At 32.4% G+C, this 21,073-nt stretch overlaps 1 protein-coding gene across 4 annotated transcripts in view; it reads right to left on the bottom strand.

The window, feature by feature from the left end:
* LOC123532311 (thyrotropin receptor-like) overlaps positions 1–21,073 on the bottom strand; it is a 79,035-nt gene that overhangs the window by 15,460 nt on the left and 42,502 nt on the right. Inside the window, exon 1 of one of the 4 annotated variants that reach the window (XM_053552512.1) lies at positions 15,966–16,289. The exons of 2 other annotated variants lie outside the window; for them this stretch is intronic. In XM_053552512.1, the coding sequence (XP_053408487.1) occupies positions 15,966–16,150 (185 nt within the window). In that variant the 5' untranslated portion in view covers positions 16,151–16,289. Of the gene's footprint in view, positions 1–6,137; positions 6,467–15,965; positions 16,290–21,073 lie in introns of those variants that run through there. One more of the 4 variants, XM_053552510.1, reaches the window with a different exon arrangement.

Genomic DNA, 21,073 nt, shown 5'->3' with positions numbered 1-21,073 from the left:
TAAAGATCCTTTCTAATTAATTCTTTGAACACTGGACAATTACAGAACGTTAAACGTAAGTGCTCTATCACATATTCTAAACAAAAAGCAAATGAAACGATACTTTGTCTGTTATCACTTTCTAGGCTTATTTTGTGAAGGAAAAATAGTGTTGTTTCCGAAACAGTTTCCTTCTGCGAGTAAGCTTTTAATAGTGCAGAAGTTCCTAATCTAAATTCATTTGTCTGTACCTGGAAACGTGTGCTATCTAGATACTGTAATTAGTTGATAAAGAATACAGACCGTGGAAATCTATCTATTATCATATTACGGTTGTCTCAAACAATTCTTAGGGAGAAAATCGGTTTATTGATGATAGAGGAAGAATTAATATTCTGCAGGCTATAACATAATACAGACATAGCAAAGTACAAAGTACCCACATATTTTCATCGAGTAATTTTGTGAACGTTTTTAAGATACACTAGAATTTAGATCGGTATCAAATTTAGTGTTATGTAATAAAGAGTATTCAGAGTGTTTCATTTTGGAATTAATAAATGGTATAAAAATGCAATAATTTTATTATATAACAGCTTAGTGATATCAAGTAAATTATTTGGAATTTCTATCAATTATAAATATGGCAAAATGAATACCTTCGATTCAGAGTTGTCAAGCGATATAAACAACTTAGTATCTCATGTTTGCTTGTCAATATCACTTTCTCACATAACTGATTATTTATAATCTATTAGCAATGCTATTGCTGTGTTGTCCGCAATTCGAGAGGTGTTCAGATTGCAATGCAATTTGAGAGGTGTTCAACTTGCAACTTAACACAATCGAAACATTTGCTTGCTTTGTACTGATTTTAGCATCATAATATTTTATAAAGATATAAAATATATAGATTGGTTTGAAAACTGCTTAACTGTATCCGTGAAATTAGGTGACAAATAAGAGAGCATAGTGCTTGGACTTTGGAGGATAAACATTAATATAAAGTTTAAAACAAAATCCAAACGAAACTTGATGAATCGTTTTTCAAAGCTGGGTTCCAGGCATTTGGCATAAAATTGGGTTACAGTCAAATGGAAACAGTATTAGTGGAATTCGGGAAATTTTTCAGAAACGACCTACTGCGACAATACTTACAGCCTTAGTTATGATTTCAATAGTCTATTACTGATGTCAGTCATGTATCAAAAAGTTTCGCTTGTAACGTTTAACCCAGTTTACAATGAATAAATCTTTTGAATACACCAAGGACATGTTTATATAATATATGTAAATCGTCACGAGCATGTAGAAATCTAGAACAAGAAGATTAAATAGGACATTTTGTATTTACAATAATTGGAAAACTTTAATCCTGATATAGAATATATTGTCGGAAAAACATTTATTTTAATAGTAATTTTCTCTGAAGCTCTGTCAATGACTAACCATGGTTATTTAAGATAAATCAAACTATTATACAGTCCTTTTTGTTATAAAAACTGAACGGTCGCTTCTTGGAAACGTGTTGTGCTGTATCTGAGTTTAAACATTTTATAATGAATTTATCCACTGGACAAGAAATGAAAAAATAAAAAAAACAAGGAAGGCAGATAGCCTATATGTGCCAGAACCTTCACTCCAAATTGGTCGGATCAAAGATGTAAATATCTAAAGAAGATCATGCAAATAGCTATGTCATTTATTATAAATAAACTGATATATAAACCAGAGGGGCGACATTCTCTGACAAAGAAATGTTGGAATACAAAATAAATGGCATGATCAATACACGCCGTAACATCATTTCTCTTCTTTTACCTAAGTGGCTCTGTACATAAACAAATTGAACAATTACAAGGTTATACTTCTACAGTACGAAATCCATGCTCTTAATTATAAATCATTTCATTTTCTGCCATTAATTCAGTAGGTACATACAGTAAAAGAATTCTATATCTGTATCAAGTGACGAAAATGAAAATAACTCTTAAGATTCAGCGATGAAAAAGTAGTCTAAAATATAAACTTTTTGAAATGAAAACCATCTTGATAAGGTAACAGTTAAATTTTACATTTGAATTATATATCTGTATCCTAAAAAGTAAATCAAAAGGATGACACTTCAGAAAAAAAGTCATGATTCTTGAGAGTGATATGTTCACACGTTTATAAGAAGATAACCGGTTGCTGGCCAATACCTAGATATGCACACATTTAAATGGCTTCAATTTTCAATCATTTTTGCGAATATTAATTCTCGTATACATTAGAAATTTTATTCAGTCAGGCTAGGGCAAAGTTTAATTCAGCCAGGCTGGAGCAAAATAATTACATAAAGTATATAGTTTAACATAAAGAGATATAAATCACAATGTATGTGATGATTGAAACATATGCAAGTTTGAATCTTTTTATTTAAACAACACTCCAAAGGCTTAACACAACTGAAAACAGCAGAAATAGTACTCAAGTTCTTATTTCGAAAAACAAAAACAGAAAAAAAGAACAACAATAACAAATAACACAAAATACGACACATAAACACTGCCCCCTTGATATTTCTGTATTAACAAATCATGAGACTGTGACAGCGTCCCACAAACAGTTTAAGAAACAGTAATACATCTAATGTTGCGTTCAAGAAATAATTGTGTCTGCTGTATGTTTTAGTTGGCCTCTGTGTGTCTCAAATTATTTGCACCAGACAGCGTCTTGTATTGCGTAATACTAAGATACGTGTATTCAAGAGAGCTGACAAAAGAAATTGCAAAGATTAATAGCATTCTAGAAGGTGGTACTAAACAGAAAGCATTTTCATTCATTTAAACCATGCCTGATTTAACAGCACAATTTCTATTAGACAATTTCAGTGCTTCTAATAGAAATATGACGAAATATCAAGAATAAATAATTCCCATTTTCTTTTAGGTGAAGATTCTTGATGCGTTTATCTATTCATCCCAGATTACTTATCAACTTATCTTATAAACACATGTTAAGTGCATTTTAAAAGGCCCACATGTCTTTGTCAAAAGTTCTTCGGTATAAATCAACCTTCTAAAGTTCTAACAAGGTATGGCATTTAATGCATGTAACACAATTCGTCATTTAATGTTAAGTTTGGAAAATATATATTGGATTTAATTTTTACTGAACTGTATATCTTTATGCCCTGATACGGATATATCAGATGAGCAGAGTGACTGATGCGTATAATACTTCCACAAGACAACTATGAATCTGAGAAATAGCCAAACAGTTTCTTGTCCCATGACAAGTATCATTGTTAATTCTTTACATTATGTAAGTTGACTTAATGTCTTTAGATGTAGCTAATAAAAGGTATAATGTTATTGAGAAATAATGAATGTTCGTTTGAGACTGATGTTCGTGAATTTTATTGCCGAGTGAATCTACGACAATTAAATCCCACGAACATCCCATTCATTTTATCCTAAAAATTTGAAATTCACGAATCCATATTCCCTCAAAATTGCCGTTATGGCACAGGCCACGAAATTTCGTTCCCATTGAATCAAATTGTCCCACGGTATATTTAGACTAGAAATATGCATTTACTATAGAATATACACAAAACCGTTGACAGCTAAAAATATGATTCATCTGTTAGTAGGTGGCTGGTTATGTTGCGATTGGTTCTATGTAAATATCTTGTGTCACCAAGAAATGTAGTTAGCATACCTAACATTTGTGATCAAATGACTGACATTACAGTGTGCGTGTCTGATTTTCGGACGGTGTTTAAAAAACAATGCCTTACCAGTCTGTTGTCACCAATAATATCACCATGCATAGTATTCTATCAAAAATTATAAATAATTTCCTGCACTGAATATACATTCAATAATGAGAAATAGCGTTCGCAATTCTTAACTTATCTTAAAGTCTCTTCCAATTATTTATGTCTAGCACACAAACATGACAACAATGAGATATATTTCATTCGGCGAGTTCGTCTTTACAAATGAAGCTGTTTTCAATGTATTCGCAACCACAGACAAGAAAACTATTACACAGAGATGAAGGAAATGTTGTAATAATGTCATAGTGCCGTCTCTTTTTGTAGATATCATGTTATAAATGACGAGTCTGCAGAACTAAACAATCTTATCAGGAACTAAATGTCCTTTCTAATTAGTACCAGCATTGTGAATTTAGTCTAAAGTATTTACTTGGAATGCTTATTAATTTTTTTTTATACTTTTTATTATTACACAAACTCGTAAAAGGTGCGGGTCATCAATTAACTGGTTTCACGATACAGCATATTTAACCGTAACCATTAATTTTACTTCGTGCTTTCAAATGTTCTTTTGTTGTTTTTTTGTCCCCTGTATTAACCATTACCCTGCTAAATTTCTATAATAAACATGTCCATCTTTCAATTTGGACAGTACCATTAACTGTTAAAAGGGGTGTTAACCATAAGATACTGACCAAATGGCGAACAACTCAGATCTTGATCAGACTGCATGGATGTAAAGGCTGATCATGATCTACAATGGTCGCAAAGGCAGAACCAGTCGTGTCCAGCATTATAAGGGTTACAACAAATATTTCATCCAGGTGCGAAATAAATGTTGTCCTTAATGTATTTTATATTAAAGAAGAAGGAAAATATGGATAATTTATACATTTCAGCATATTTTGGTATTACTCTTCTACGTTGAAGTCTAAGTAATTAATAACTTTATTTGTATATGCATTATCTTTCTAACACACGTTTAAAATATGTACTAGTATGTTGCGGTGCAAGGAAAGCGCATTTACTCTCATTGTTATGCAGTTACAGCTATTAACGAGTTTTCTATTAACTATTTCGCACGACATTTCCATACAAGTTCCTTAAATCTGCAATATAGTTATTAAAAATTAAAAACGGGAAAATAATGAAAATAAGTATTTCAGCAATCAATGGGTGTTTAAATAAAAGTGCTCAAAAATTACGTTCTTTAATATAAAAGCTGCAAGTTTTGCGCGGGCATTGACACGTAACGTCATGAACGTCTATGTCGTCATTTATATGTAGCATTCCAGCGATGCTTTATTTATAATATGGAATTATCAAATCATTATTAAATCATCAATAAACCATTTAGCGACAAAGCGGAGACAGGTTAATGTAATTGTCCAGAGAAATGAATATATAAACAGATTTAGTTTTGTTAATTAGCATCTTTTCTTCCGATTGGACATGCGCACATTCAAATTTTGTAGCATACTACTTCCTTAAACTTCTCTGTGGTGTGTTGGAAGGAGGTGCAGCGTATGCCAGCTGATACATCTTATTTGTTCACAACATGTTCTGCTAAATTTCTCATTTGGTTATTTGACTAACTCGATACTTAGGAGTTATTAAATATTTTATCATTCTGAATTCAAACTTATATTTTTTTTTTCATTTGATACTAAGATGCTTTCAAGTTATCATTTGCCTATCTTTCACTAAAATATTGTATCTATATACATTTAACTAAATGTGCAAATCCTCAGAAACTAGCTACGTATAAAGAACTACGTTAATAAATAAATGCTACACAGTACCAGTTGATAATAGTACACATTAATATTGTGTTTAACTATTATACACGAGTGTGTACTATCTTAAGCTTTATACACATACAATCGTTTTCATCAACTGTTTGTACTATTTATTCATATTTTCAGATATATAATTTGCAACCACTAAACTATCATTGTTTAAAGTTATATCAATACGATTTTTATTATATGACATCAGAAATAGATTACCAAAATTTCTTAAATCGAAAACGAATGTTGACCTTGAACTACAGAACGGCAAATAGCAAGTACTATAGGCATTCATATCAAATACGCAGTCTGTGTAGTAAAATATAACTAATTTGTCAATGACATAAGTTGAATACCTTGAATGAGGATTTTCTTGACGGACATTGTCCTCGTTAGAAAGATTTGTTATTTCTAGAAACGTTTTAGATAATATCCTAAACCGATATAAACATGTCTATTAATACAGTTAAATGAATGCGGACATACATGTATATCAGCAAAGGGATGAAGGTCGTAACTAGTTTAAGCTGACACAGGTTAGAAGAAAATCTAATGAAGACTACATATAATTACGCTTCTTTTAAACAAAGGAAAACACTTACAGTTTTGTCGTATTTCCAGGTAGATGAACTGGTATATGTTTGATATTTTTACCATTACATTTGGCAACAACATCATCTGAATCCGACGCTTCGCACGTGCAAGAAATGTCACAAAGCGCGTGTGTTTCCATAAAAGTTTGCCAAAAAATTAGAAATAAGAAACACACCATTAAATTAACCTCCATGCCTTAACATTTTCCTCCAATTTTTATCGTAGAAATACTTTTAGTGATCGTCCATTACACAAATGGCCTTTAGTAGACGCGTTTGCGACACTACTTTTTTTATAGAAGTAGAGCGACAGGATTACGTATGATTAAACGCAGTCACAAAACGACTACAAGAATATTCCAATATCTTTCGTAAACTGCCGCGCGTAACGTTCTTACTAACGATTCGTTAGAACATTTCTGTTGCTATGTTATGTTAAACTTTTAAATGCTTTTATAACGGTATTTCTTCCATGCAGAAAAACATTTCGAAATAACATTCTGTCCAGTTTTCGTCTTTAAACAATGTCTTTCATTCATTGTTTAATTTTACAGAATTAATCGAATCATTTTCATATCATACATAGAAATTTTTCATGTCACAGGCGTGTGTTAAACTGGAATATTTTTCAAAATACGATACAACGTGCTGTTACATAAGTCAGTCTATCAAATATGTAATATCGTTATATATTTAATCTGAAACGTTCGAGACTATTGTACCTGCAAATTGAATCACTTTTAATTAATGCAGTTCTGATAATAAAACGTATTGATACTTTAAGTTTTAATATATGAAAAATATTTTTTTCTGCATATATTAATTATTGAGTGTATACGTCACAGCAGGTGGGTGAATACCTTAAAGGTCAATAATCGCAAAAAATTATACTGACATGCATATTTCATATATGTGAATTAAAGTTACGAGACCTATAGTTGCTGATTTTATCATACACTTCGTGCATTTTAAAATTTACTCTTAGTTTCTTCTCAGAAAATTTTATATGTCTGAATACCCCCACACCCCTGTCGCTCCAGAGTTACGGCCCTTGAACAATTTAAAATATGAAAGGGTCCACTGCATAACTTAAGCAGTTCTCATCATCCAATCTTCACTAAACATAAGCAGATAGTTCAAGGTCATACTATCTTGGCCCGGATTGATAATGTAACGATTTGGATAGTCTTTGTTGCCTTGGAGATATGGCCGTGCAATTAATCGAAATTGAGAAAATTGACATCCAGTCTGCTCAATAAGTAGAGTTTCTAAAAGTCAAAAATATTTTGCTGTGACGGATTTATTTTATGGCAGTTTGTAATTCTTTTTATTATTTTATATGTATGACCATATGATGATTTCGTGTTATGATTTCATCTTAGCATATTTTTGTTGTATCTCCCGACAACGAAGTTGGAAGGGAGGGAGAGGTATACTGGTTTCAGGTTGTCTGTCTGTACGTCTGTCTGTCCGTCTGTCCGTAGACACCATCTTGTGCGCACCAACGCTCTTCATCCCCTTGACACAATTTAATGAAACTTCACACAAGTGATCAGTAACAACAGTTGTTGTGCACGGTGCATGTTACGTTTGTTAGCTAAATATTCCACAGAGTTATGGGACTTTGTTATTTGTTACTATGCTATATACATAGGGTCTGCATATGCAGTTTTTGTGCGCCCCTAATTTCTCGAACAATTGAACATTGTCAGTGCATGTGGGGGATACATTCATCACCCTCAGTGATAGCACTAGTTCTATAATAAATCGCAAAACAGTTCACCGTTTTAACATATAATGCGGTTGAATTTCAATAAATGTATAATGCCGAAAACCTGGGAGATTATTTACGTAAATACTGACTTATTTTTATAATAATGTTCGAACATTTCAAAAGAAAATAGGTTCGATACATCGAACTTGTAGAGGATGTAGGAGCGATTTTTTTCTAACGGTAAGAATTTTTTCATACTCTGTGAGCTTGAAGAACATTTGTTTTCAAGACAAACAAGAGAAGAAAAAGAAACATAGGTCACCGAACTCGTTTTAATTCTATAGGGCATTTTTTTCACCTACTGCTTACGCATTTCTGAAATTTTGCAAAATTAGAAAAATGGTGGTACTTTATAAAACATATAATATCCCACTTAATGTTATAGGGATTTCAGGTGTTACAGGTTAATAAGAATACAAGGTGATGCCAGTATTATATAAGCATAAATGGCACTAACAATTCTCTTTCATTTTTACATATTGACATAATTACCCCACCCACGTTATTGTCAATGGAAAACACGTATTTCGATTTACAAAAAAACAAAAATCTGAGATTTGAAAGATTTTCAAAATATTTTGCAGCTTTAATGACCCACAAAAATGCTTCAAAATGAAAAGAAAAAAAGTTGGGGTCACCATGCATCTAAGAGATTTATTTAAAAAAATCTGTTAAAAATTGGTGAATTTTGGTATTTTTTGTTCTTTTTGTTTTTATATATGTTTACTAGATAATATGATGTGCTATCTTAAAAAGTTTTATTTCAGTTATAGCTTATTATTATATGTATCAGTCAGTAAAATTTTAAAACCAAACCTGATCTACTTTAATAGATATTTGACATTACCTACACCTACCCCATTGTAAATCTTACGTCAATTTTAGGCAATTACCAGACAAAAATAAGGGTGAATTTTTTTTTTTTCACAAAAAGTACAATCAATTTAGTTAAATGGTACATTATTAGCCATATTTTAATTATCTATCATTAATTTTTGGCAAAACTTTTGTCAGAAAGCAATATTCGGAGAAACATTTTTCAAAATGGCGGATATCCTGAAAAAAAAAACCGCTCGTACATCCTTAATTTAAAGCCAAAGTTAGAAAACATATCATATACAGAATACGTTAGACAATTTTACTAATTTTCATCCTTAATACCATCATGTGTCTGAAAGTGACATTATGTGGTGTTTAATTTTGAAAATTGACAGTTTATATTTGTCGGATATTAAATATTTCACGTGTAATCATATCTGTAATATAGATTAAAAGGCTAATATACTTAGACAAACTGAGTTATTATGAAACAATTCTGGTATAATTAACGTAAAATAAAGTACTAGTCTAAGAGCTTTTATGGAATATAAATTATTATGATTAGGGAAAACTAATTCAAATCCTTCGTTACGTTAGTTTCATTTAAAATTGGGCAATACAATAAATATCGAATTTCATATTAATTTCTTAATCAAAACATGCTATTTTTTTAGTGTCAGAATAGTAAATAACATACACATCGGGGAAAAGGAATTACTTATGCTGAAAAATTACAAATTATTATAAGTAATTTTATTATATTTAAAGGCATATGAAAAAAGTTGTACAAAATTTGCGTTACAATATTGTTTATAACTTTTGTTGCACTTCAGTTGATACAAACACCTTTGTGAATGAATATGAGCCAAACACATTCTTTTGCTTACTCTCCCCGGAAATGAAAATACTTGTTGAGATAACTGGTCAAGTGCAAAATTATGAAAATATATAAATGATATAAATGATATACGGTCTGTCATTATCTTCGTATCACGAAATGTCACATTTATACTAGTGTGTCACATTTCGTAAAATGGCATCAAATCATTAGACTGGAAAAATAGCTATGTCAAATACAGGTTTTAAGCAATACTTTGGAGGATACAAAAATAGTGAAATATATTACATAGCAAAATAGCTTTATTTTTCGCATTATTATCTAATCATTTTTAATTGAACATTGACTGAAAATTCGTCAGGGTACAACCTTGTACAAATTCACTACATTTTGTATCAGTAAATATGATCAGGACTGTCTAAGATATTTTAAGTAATTTAAACAGTGCTGTGAGCCCGCCCGCTTAGCTCAATAGGGAGAACGCAGATCTCGGGGTCGTGACAGATCTCAGGGTCGTGAGTTCGACCCCCCGGACAGGGCTATGTTCACCAATGGTGAAAGACATTGTGCCTGAAATCATTCGTCCTCCACCTTTGATTCATGTGGTGAAGTTGGCAGTTACCTGCGGAGAACAGGTTTGTACTGGTACAGAATCGAGGCCGCCGTTACATAACTGAAATACTATTGAAAAACGGCGTTAAACCCAAAACAAACAAACAATAAACAGTGCTGTGACAAGTAAAAACGGACACAAATTAATTGAACAGGAAGTGTCTGCCAAACATTAAATAGAATTGCAATAAGTCTGCATATTAACGGTTTTGATTTTTTTTGTGTTAAACAAAATATACCTATAGATCGAAAGTAATAAAACTGATTACACTCGCAATAACGTACTTCATCTTGGAAATGACGATTGGAAAAAAAGATAAATTTCAGCACAATATTAAAAGCCAATTTTCAATATGTTCAATATTGCATGAAGAAAGTTAAATTAACGAAATGAAGTAATCCTCCTAGATCTTAATGTCAATAATAGTAATCTCTTGTATCATTAATAAAAAAGACAGGACGTATATTGTGGTTAGCCATCTGCACATTATGTTCCCATCTGGGAACTAGGTTCTGACTGACAATTTAGGTTATCAAATAAGATAAGTTTTTCCGAAACCCTATGTTTTCAAGTTCAAGTTGTGCATATAAACACGAAATCAAATGCTATTGGTTGGGAAGTCAGGTTTGTAGCATTAGTAATTGTCTTGTGCTCTTGTTTCTGATTTATCAGGCTTTTGTGCTTTGTTCTTGTAATACAACTCATTTTTATTATTACTTTGTCTGCATGTTTCATTTTGAATAAAATTCAACTCTCATTTTCTATTTTGGTTTAGTGTTAACATAAGAGATACTATGCATTATATCGGTTATGGATTCATTTTTGTGAAACTAATAAAGAAAATATTATTTTATCACTTATTTTAGCTCGTTTTGACGTTTAATCCTTGCAAAAGTATTTAATTTAGTCGAGTTTTAGGATTTTTCGGCGCCGCCGTTTATTTTCACTTAATATGCAAATTAAACATATCTCCCTGGACCAATATGAACTCGCCTTATCGTCTATGGAAAAAACGCGCCGGAAAGCCAGTAAAAAATCACATGTAATGTCTCGAAACGTGGGATTCCCGAGATTTCAGGTTCATATTTTCTAGGTCGAAACACAAAAACATCGTGACCTGTGACGTCACAAATGTAGTTACAGATGCTGATGTGTTACTGCGCGACATTTCGCTACGGCTTAAAAACATTATCAATCAATGATATTTGGAATGTATACTTAAAATCTAAACTTTCATGACAACACGTCAATAGAAAAGAAAGTTGTAGAAATCACTATGTGTACAGATAAAGTTTAATGGTAAACTAGGATGTCTCTTTTTTGGAAAACAATAAACCTTTATTAATCAAATGTAAATGTGCCGTTTATTTTTTCTAAAGATATTTCTTTTTTCAAATGTTCACATTCTCCAAGAATAAAAGGTATTGGATAAGGAAAAGAGGACGAGACAAATGAAACACTTTGTGATTATCTATTATAAAAGCTACATGATATGTTTTCATTCATTTGTCTCTGCAACAACTATATTGTCATTATTCACTAGGTTTACTTCACATTAATATTGAAATAAATTATTATCATTAAAATTAGAGCTCAACGAGTTTGTGAAAAAATATCTCAGTTGGGTATTTAATATACTTTGACAGAGTATATTCAATTGGAAACTGTAACGTGTACTCAAATGATAGGTAAGAAAGGTTCATAGGACATTAAACTAAATTTTTAACTTTTCTTAAAGGACTAAGAGATGGAAATGCAGAGCGGAACGTTTAATACCTCAAAAGATATCACGAAATTTCTCCCAGGATGATTTTTGCAACATTATTAGAAAAATGTAGACATGATGTTCAGTGCAACAATCTGTTTGTGGCATCTCATTTTCTTTTCATTTCGTATGACTACAAAGCAGAATAGATTGCATACAAGTTCGTATTTCAAGTCGAAAGTTTACAAATTCTATAGCTTTGAAGAGACGACTTCCTCAATGATATCAAGGTCAGAATAACAAATAAAGTCCATGACCAATTCACGTCGTAAATTCACTGCGGTGAATTGAACAAAACTAAGTTAGATTTCCGAAAATTGAAACTCGCAGTAATGATTCTGCAACTCAAAAATAATACCAGCATCATGTAACAAAAAATTAAAAAAGCTAATACAATTGGATCTTGAAAAAACATCATTCTTTTAAAATGAAACTTGTCTTTAAATATCACATTTAAAACAAGGAATAACAAAATGAAAATAAAAGAATGGTTATTGTGTGCTTGTGAAATTTGCTCTAATGAAGGTCTTCTTGCTAGTCAATATCTTGCAAAGAATATCTTGCAAAGAAGAAGACATATAGGCAAAACAAGAGCATAACTGTAATTTTATATCATTTGAACCGATATATGCTATCTCGAAAATTCTAAATTATAGAAAATATGTTTTAGCTAGAAGTTAGTAAAAACTATGAAAAAGTTAGAAACAATAACTCTCAGAAATATAGTGTGCTTAATAGAATACTTTTTATTACAATTAATGTGGGAGAACATTTTATTTGATTAAAGATAATTAAAACCAGCAGAAATTCACATAATCATTTTAGAAAATAACAATTAAGCACAAAACATAACAAAATCAGTGTCCCCATGACATTTCTTTTTGTCGCGAGTTCAACAAAATGTAAAATGCGTTGACAAAAACCATTTCAAAAAAACTTGATAATCAAAGGTGATATATATTGTGCTTTACTCTACCAATTTTGTCTGCTGTATTTGTAAACTAACTGTATAGTAGTGTATCATGGCTTCATCAGATATATAATGCATCGTACAATGCCCGACTTGTATTGGTGTTTCATATACAGGTTTAATAAAGTTATGAGTTAATTGCTATGCAGCACACATCGTCTCATAACATAGCGTGACATCGGAAAAACCGAAATAAATTACAAGATTAAGATTTACTTTCCATATTAATTCTATCCTTGTGATAGTTTTGGCGAGATACTTTTTTGTTTGTTTGGGTGTACCGTCGCACCAACTTAACTGTAGGTCATATAGGCCATTTTCCAGCTTTGATAGTGGAGGAAGACCCTAGATACCCCTCCGTTCATTATTTCATCACGGGCGGGCCCCTGTGTAAAACCACCAACCCTCTTGCTGAATGCTTATTCTCATAAATTGTTTTAGCTGTTATTACATCCTGTAAGCTGTTTTTTTCATGTTATTTCGTTAATACAGTCTACCTTATAGAAATGGATAAAAGTTTTCTGGTAAAATATTGCATCCGATTATCCGTTAACTTAAGATGACAAATAAGTAATTACTTATGTACATAAAAAGTTCGTAATCATAAGATTTTATTAGTCGCATTGGGACTAGAAATTATTGTTGCTGCTGGTGTAATGAAAATTATTTATTTTAGACCTATATGTGTGTGCTGTTCGCAACCTGTGACACAAGAGTGTCTTTGTTCAATTTGTTAAAACCATTGTCTGCTTAGTAATAAGATGCCTTTCCAGATTCGTCTTGTCATTAATAGTGTATACATACATTCATTAAAAAAATAATGTCCATATTTTGAAAAACTGTATTAGCGCGCTGACTAAGTTTGAACAAGAAGAAAAACATGTACACCGAAAGGGTTTCCAAATATGTTTGTCTAGTACATACAGTCGCACGAAACATTTATGAAATAATTTGTATATTGCCAAGTCGGCAATTTGTCCTTTACAAATGAAGAAATTGTCATAATGTTCACAAAACGCAGACAGGCAAATTATTACTTGGAGATTTGGTGAAAAAACAATAAAGTAATGCTGAAAAGTCATATTAATTATCCACGATACCATTTCTTGATATTCGCGAATATATGATATTTAGTCGAAGAAACAATCGTAAAAGGTGCACTCTTTTGTGTACCGCGCATCGCATATCGTATTCTCTTATCGTGCATGAAGCGCTTACCATCTGTATAGCGTGCGCTTCGTTTGTGTGTACCATCCGTGTAACGTGCACTTCGTTTGTGTGCACCATCCGTATAGCGTGCGCTTCGTTTGTGTGTACCATCCGTGTAACGTGCACTTCGTTTGTGTGCACCATCCGTATAGTGTGCGCTTCGTTTGTGTGTACCATCCGTGTAACGTGCACTTCGTTTGTGTGCACCATCCGTATAGCGTGCGCTTCGTTTGTGTGTACCATCCGTGTAACGTGCACTTCGTTTATGTGCACCATCCGTATAGCGTGCGCTTCGTTTGTGTGTACCATCCGTATAGCGTCCGGTTCGTTTGTGTGTACCATCCGTATAGCGTGCGCTTTGTATTACAACTACTGTATCAGATAGTAAAATGACGAGTTAAGGTTATGTAGTATATGCTTGACCAGTGAGTATAACCTTCGAAAGCATTATTATCTGTCAGTTTATATCAATAATGACCAATATTCGTATCATTTATTTCAACATGAATAAAAACATAAGTAAATATATGGTATTGCATGTTTAGATCTATATGTCAGCTTAGAAGACAGGCGCGTATAAGAACCATCTCTCGTGTGTCATTCATCTCGAGATAAAATTGTCATTCACGGGAAGTCATGAAAGACTCATGTATGTAGAAATTATTATTAGTAATTAGTAATTATGTTGTAACTGAATTTTATTCACTTCAATGCTTTTGATGTAAACTCTCACTTTTAAAAAAGGCAACTAGAATAATAAAGATCCTTGAAATGCATGTCTTTAGATAAAGAAATTTTTCTTGGAGAATGTGATTATAGACTTCTTCTAAACTGTGTTTGATATCACAATGCATGCATCTCTCTGTTACATATATTTCAAGATAATTATTTCTATAAATATCAATCAGTTACACATATCTGATATCTTGTAGAATTTTCTGCTGCTAAACCATATTAATAAAGCCCACTAACCGAGGAGAAGACGTTGTAAGAAATGTGAAGTTGTTTAAAAACGTGCAGAGTATGAAAGATTACACAGCCATTCACTAGAGACAGGATGTTTTTGTTCCGTTGTTGAAGCATGCTCTAGTCGATTGCGTGCTGTTCTCTAATCTGGTTCAAGTGGTCGGAAATACTTTTCTGAATGTTAAATAGACCATTATTTCGATGTTCCTTAACGTTTCCGTGCGTGCATGCGAGTGCCATATTGTTGTTATTCGACAAGAAATTACCCGCGGTTTGTTTGAAGAACGAATTAGGTGACATTAGCACTACACGGAGTTTGTTGTGAAGAAGAGTACAACATCCCTATTACCACTCTAGGAAATCCTCAAAATGATAAAAAGAATTGTATTTCATTTAAAGAGAAATCAAAGAAATCCTTGTTGCGTAAAAGATGAACTGGATTGAATGTCATGGCTTAAAAGAAAAGCACGAAAGTACAAAATATATTTTAGAGACATCCGCTGGTGTATCTATACGGCAGTGTACATGGAACTTTCTAATAAACACAGAATGCAATTTCATGAAAAGGGTTGGATAGTCATTGTAAATTTAAAATAATAAATTATAAACCATAATAAAATTATAAAAACAAGAACGCACTTGTCAGAACTAAACAAACTGAAATTGAGAGAAGTGATCTGTGGTTACGGTGCCTGTATTTTATAGGAACTGCCAAAAGACAAAATTAAAAAGCCGGCACAAAGGTGAGTTTCTATTTATATAAGATTCCATTTCTTTACTCTCGTCCTTTGGAAATTAACACGCTTTATTGCTTTTACTGCTTTAGATAACACCCCAGAAAATACAAAACATATCTTTTGAATAGTAAAAGTAGAACACTTACAACTTTGTCATGTTTCCTGGCAGATTTACTGGAATATCTGTTATGTTTTTACTAGTACATTTGACAAGTACATCATCCGAATCCGTCATTTTGCATGTACAAGATGTGTCACAAAGGGCATATGTTTCCACTATACTTTTATAACTGATGAAAAGGAAGCAGTACAAAATAACATTAAGCTCCATGCCTTGACATTTTATTTAAATTTTGCGTCAGAACTAATTAAATACTATCAAAGAAAATATTTTCCTTAAAATTTAATGTCCATCACATGAAGCAGATTAAATAGGAACGTTTGAAGCACTTCCGTTTTATAGTATGAAAGAGCGCTAGGAAACCATGTAATAGTATAGGCCGTCAGCAGACGACCACTATTTAACGCGAAAATTCCAATATCTAACATACCAACAGTCACGCGTAACGTTCTAATATCAAGTATATATTTTAAAACATTTGTTTGGTAACTATATTATATTTCTAAAAAAATGTTTATTTGGCTCTTTCAAACTGTGTGAGAATACAATGGACAATTTTTTGTCTTTAAACTATGTACTATCTGTTTCTAATTTTTACAGTTACATAGTCTGTGGTCAGAAGTATTCAAACTCTTTCAAATTGTACATAGAATTTTCTCAGATGACAACTGTTCTTGTTATCATAGACTAAACACAGGCTTTTAAAGTGACTGTATTGTTTTTTGATAGTGTAAAACACAACATGGGGATTGAGAAGGCTGATGTGCGCGAGACATTTCGCAAACCAAAGACCAAAGTAACGGTCAGTAAACAGATATGTGTAAAACGATATTGGGCATATCAATTCACGCTAGCCTGTTTATTTAGTAAAGGAAAATAGATATACCGCGATTTGTGGTTGCTCGACGATTCTATAATGTAAAGTGCTAATTCTCTTGTAGATTAACCACATAGAGTTATTTGTGATCTGTATAGTATATCATCCTCCGCGAAGCGAAACCTTGTTGGATTCTAAAATGACTTTAGGTTTTACAGAATCACATTAATAAATGAAAACAATTCCCCTCGGTAACAAAACAACATTTAAGAACACAGTTGAGCACCGCCTTGTTAGTTGGATCCTACATACATATTTTATCTTTGACTGCATTTATTGCACTATTCAATTCATCATCGTCATACACACTGTTCGATGGTTTTATTATTATTATTTCATTTCGAGGAAAACACGCAATGGAGGTCTAAGGATAAATGAAAGCGTGGTTTTGCTTTACGTTTGGCAATCTTATTTTAAATGGCATCAAGAGCGTAGAGTGTACGCTTGCTGTAATCTTTATTAACTCTTATCTAATTTAGTATTCTAATACTTACATAATATCGACAATTCTAGGAATATTTTTTGCACATCGCCTAACCTGGTTTCTTTTTGTATACGTTTATACTTTAATTTATAATCTTAAATTCGAATCGTCAAACAAAGTTAATTCAGAATACTTAAAAAAGATCAAAAACATCCATGAAATGTTACTTTCATAGATCTCAACTCATACAGTACAAAACAGATTGTGTAAAAGTTTATAAAAATAAAAGGTACAGAGAGTACACGTTCCAGTAGCTATGATAAACAAAGCAACGTACTAGTAGATTAATTATATTTTTATGCCATTCATAAGTCGAAAAAAGTACAACCAAGCACATTACCATTGAGACCATTAAAACCATTACAATGCATCAACAAAATTGTTTACTTTAAATCCGGTGGAATATTAGATAATTAAAATAGTGTTAAAAGTAAATAGACTGGCAGGTGAAAGCGAACAGCATTTTATTGAAAACATAAGTGTTTGGCAAATATTAAACAGAATAACAGTAAATCTGCATGGAGATTTTGACATTTTCGTCACTAATAAACGGATGCATGAAACAATACAAACCCCCGGAACGAATAATATCACTAATAACAATCATAATAATTTTGTTCAACTTCGAAAGGACGACCTACTTTATTTGATAAATTACTGCGCAATCCTAAAATCTCATTTTCCAATTTGTTCAACATTGCAGGATGAAGGCGGATTTAAAGATCCGTTTCAGTGGTTTTGTTGTCCACGCTTGGAATGATAATCTCTTTCATGGTTATTAGAAATATTGTCAGTCTAGGAGAGAAAGATCAGAAAAAAATCAAAGTTTTATTGTGAGGCAGACGAGTAAATAAATGAATTACGGAAATTTTGCTATACAAATAATGGCAAGCACATTCCTGGTATCTGATTTTAAAGCTTAATACACATATTTAATCAAAGCAAATACAATTATCATTTAACTAGCACTTAAATATTTTGACACTTGACTGAACACAAAAACACGATTTATGCAGTAATTCTCATCCACAAAAGATTTGCAATAGTCAAGAAATATTTATTTATTTTGTTGGGTTTAACGTCGCACCGACACAATTTTAGGTCATATGGCGACTTTCCAGCTTTAATGGTGGAGGAAGACCCCAGGTGCCCCTCCGTGCATAATTTCATCACGAGCGGGCACCTGGGTAGAACCACCGACCTTCCGTAAGCCAGCTGGATGGCTTTCTCACGTGAAGAATTCTACGCCCCAAATGAGGTTTCGAACCCACATCGATGAGGGGCAAATGGTTTGAAGTCAACGACTCTAACCACTCGGCCACGGAGGCCCCCATAGTCAAGAAAGCAACATCTGAACTATCACCACCGGAAATGGTTTAAATCTGGTTCTTAATGGTGTTAACAAGGGCATTTACGGTTTTCTTTAATGCATATTTACAAGCGTGTTTTTGTGTCGTCCCTTTTGTTGCCATAATTTTACAAACATTGCCCTGTAACTTTTGAACATCATGAGGTTAAGATTTTAAGCTCATCAGAGGTTTCCGCCACTGACCGTTGTCCGTTTCGTCCTTGATGTGTTTGTGTTTTATTCTCTCTCTCCTCTCCTCTCTCTCTCTCTATCTCTTGCTCTCCTATATTTATGTGTTTGTTGGGTTTACAGTCACACGTAGAGGATATTTATCAAACTTATCAAACCATTGTTTCACACTGACTTGTAAATTTAAACATAGCAGAATAGTGATATTTTAAATTGTTTTAAACACGTTGATGATAATAGGCACACAAAATGTAATTTAAGAATAATTATCTTTGGGTTCAATTTATATGACGTTGAACGTTTTGAACCTTTTAGGCAATTATTCGATATTGTATGCTGTGTATGTTTTATACGTTTGTTATCGCGTACGGTTTAGTAAGTGGAAAACATAATGAATTAGATTCTAAAACATGCAATATTTGTTTTATAGATACACATCAGACTTGAAAATTTAGTTAAATTAATATATCGATCTAAAAGCGATCAATCACTTTAAGTAGAAAAACAACAACTTCTTATTCATATTCTTCCGATAACAATTCCTTCACATACAGTCAATTTCAAAAACAAGTCTATTAAGTACTTGTATCTTGCTAAAGGGCTCAAACTGAAAAGAAATGTATTTATCTATTAATATTTAATGACGGAGTACCTTTTGTCCTAGCAATATTGTTATCTACAACTTGTTTTGAATGCTTGTGTGATTCGAGAAAAGATATAAATATAGATTTTGGCGGTAAGAAATCAGTTTAGCGATTCACCATGAACGATGACATTGTAAAATCAAAATAACAGGAAAGGATAATTATAACCTGTATTTCATTTAAAGTATATATTTTTGGGTGGGTTAACGTGGCACCGACACAATTATTGGACAAATGGTGACTTTCCAGGAAGACGTCAAGTGCCCATCAGTGCATCATTTCATCACAAGCGGCCACCTGGGTAGAACCACCGACTTTCCGTAAGGCAGGTGGATGACTTCAACGCCCCGAGTGAGGTTCGAACCCGCATCGGTGAGGGCCAACTGGACCTTAACCACTCGACAACAGATGCCCGCTTATAATAACAGGTAACCTCAATGTGAGAAAATAGTTCCTCAAGATACAGGAAATAATAAAAATAAGTATTATAAAATATGGATAAAAGGTTTTAATTAATTTTAAGATAAGATTATTTCATTAATTTCACAGGAATTATTTGCGTCAGTATATCGATGGCGCATGTCCTGTAGTTCAAATTTGTTTAGAAATTTCAAATCCATTTCAGTTTACTGCTAGACAGGTTCATCATTCTGCAAAGTCTATATTTCAGTGCGCTGCGACTGATCAGTAAACCAGAAACATCTTTACCATGTGTGCGTTCAACGTAATGGACCCGTACAGAAATCGGCAATTACCACGCAATTACATGTTCGCCGTATGCGATATCGACATTTCGGACTATAACAGAAGGTTATTTTTCATAACAACCAGGTAATGCTTAAATCGTGTCCGGAGAAACGTAAACAAACTGAAAATGCCGAATGTCACGTGACAGGTCTATTACCTTAAACTATCTTTAGCTGCATTGTTATTTGTTTTTATTACAGTGGCATATAATTTTCTTTTGGTTTCGACTTTCAGACAGGAAGCATTATTCATGTCCTCTCCGATATAACTGAAACTCGTACGATAATAAGCACGGGTTACATATTCGTTCGTGATATTGCTAAATAAGCATAAAAATATCACCAGATAGTGTGCCATGTTAGAAAAACACATGTCTTAATTCATCAAAATGGCTTTTTCCTCATCTACATGTATAAACGGAAATTATTCTCTCGAGATGAAAACTGATTGCAAATTATTTGTTTTCAATAAATACATTTTAAAAGCTATATTAATAGATATTAGCGAGGCGTCTGAATAACAATTGAATAGGTCAGGAAAAGGTCTATATAAGCCATCGGCTTTCGATCCTATCCTAAGCGTTTTTCTGAATTTTTTTTGTTAGATTGTATACAATTTGCAAACTATGTATTTCGCTAATAAAATATATTTAAACCAACAATTGAATAAATAGGTTTTTAAAAAAATGCGTTTACATTTCAAAATTTTCATCGCATCATATTCATTGTAACATGTTATAACATGGCAAGGCAGCGATTTTATGGTGATAAGAGAAGTTCACATAAAATAAAACTCACGTCTTTTCATACATTGTCTCCAATTTATAAAGTGTAAATGAAAGAAA

Source organism: Mercenaria mercenaria, chromosome 1 (genome assembly GCF_021730395.1).
Source record: "Mercenaria mercenaria strain notata chromosome 1, MADL_Memer_1, whole genome shotgun sequence".
Classification (NCBI taxonomy): domain Eukaryota; kingdom Metazoa; phylum Mollusca; class Bivalvia; order Venerida; family Veneridae; genus Mercenaria; species Mercenaria mercenaria.
This window is presented reverse-complemented; position numbering and strand designations above follow the sequence as displayed.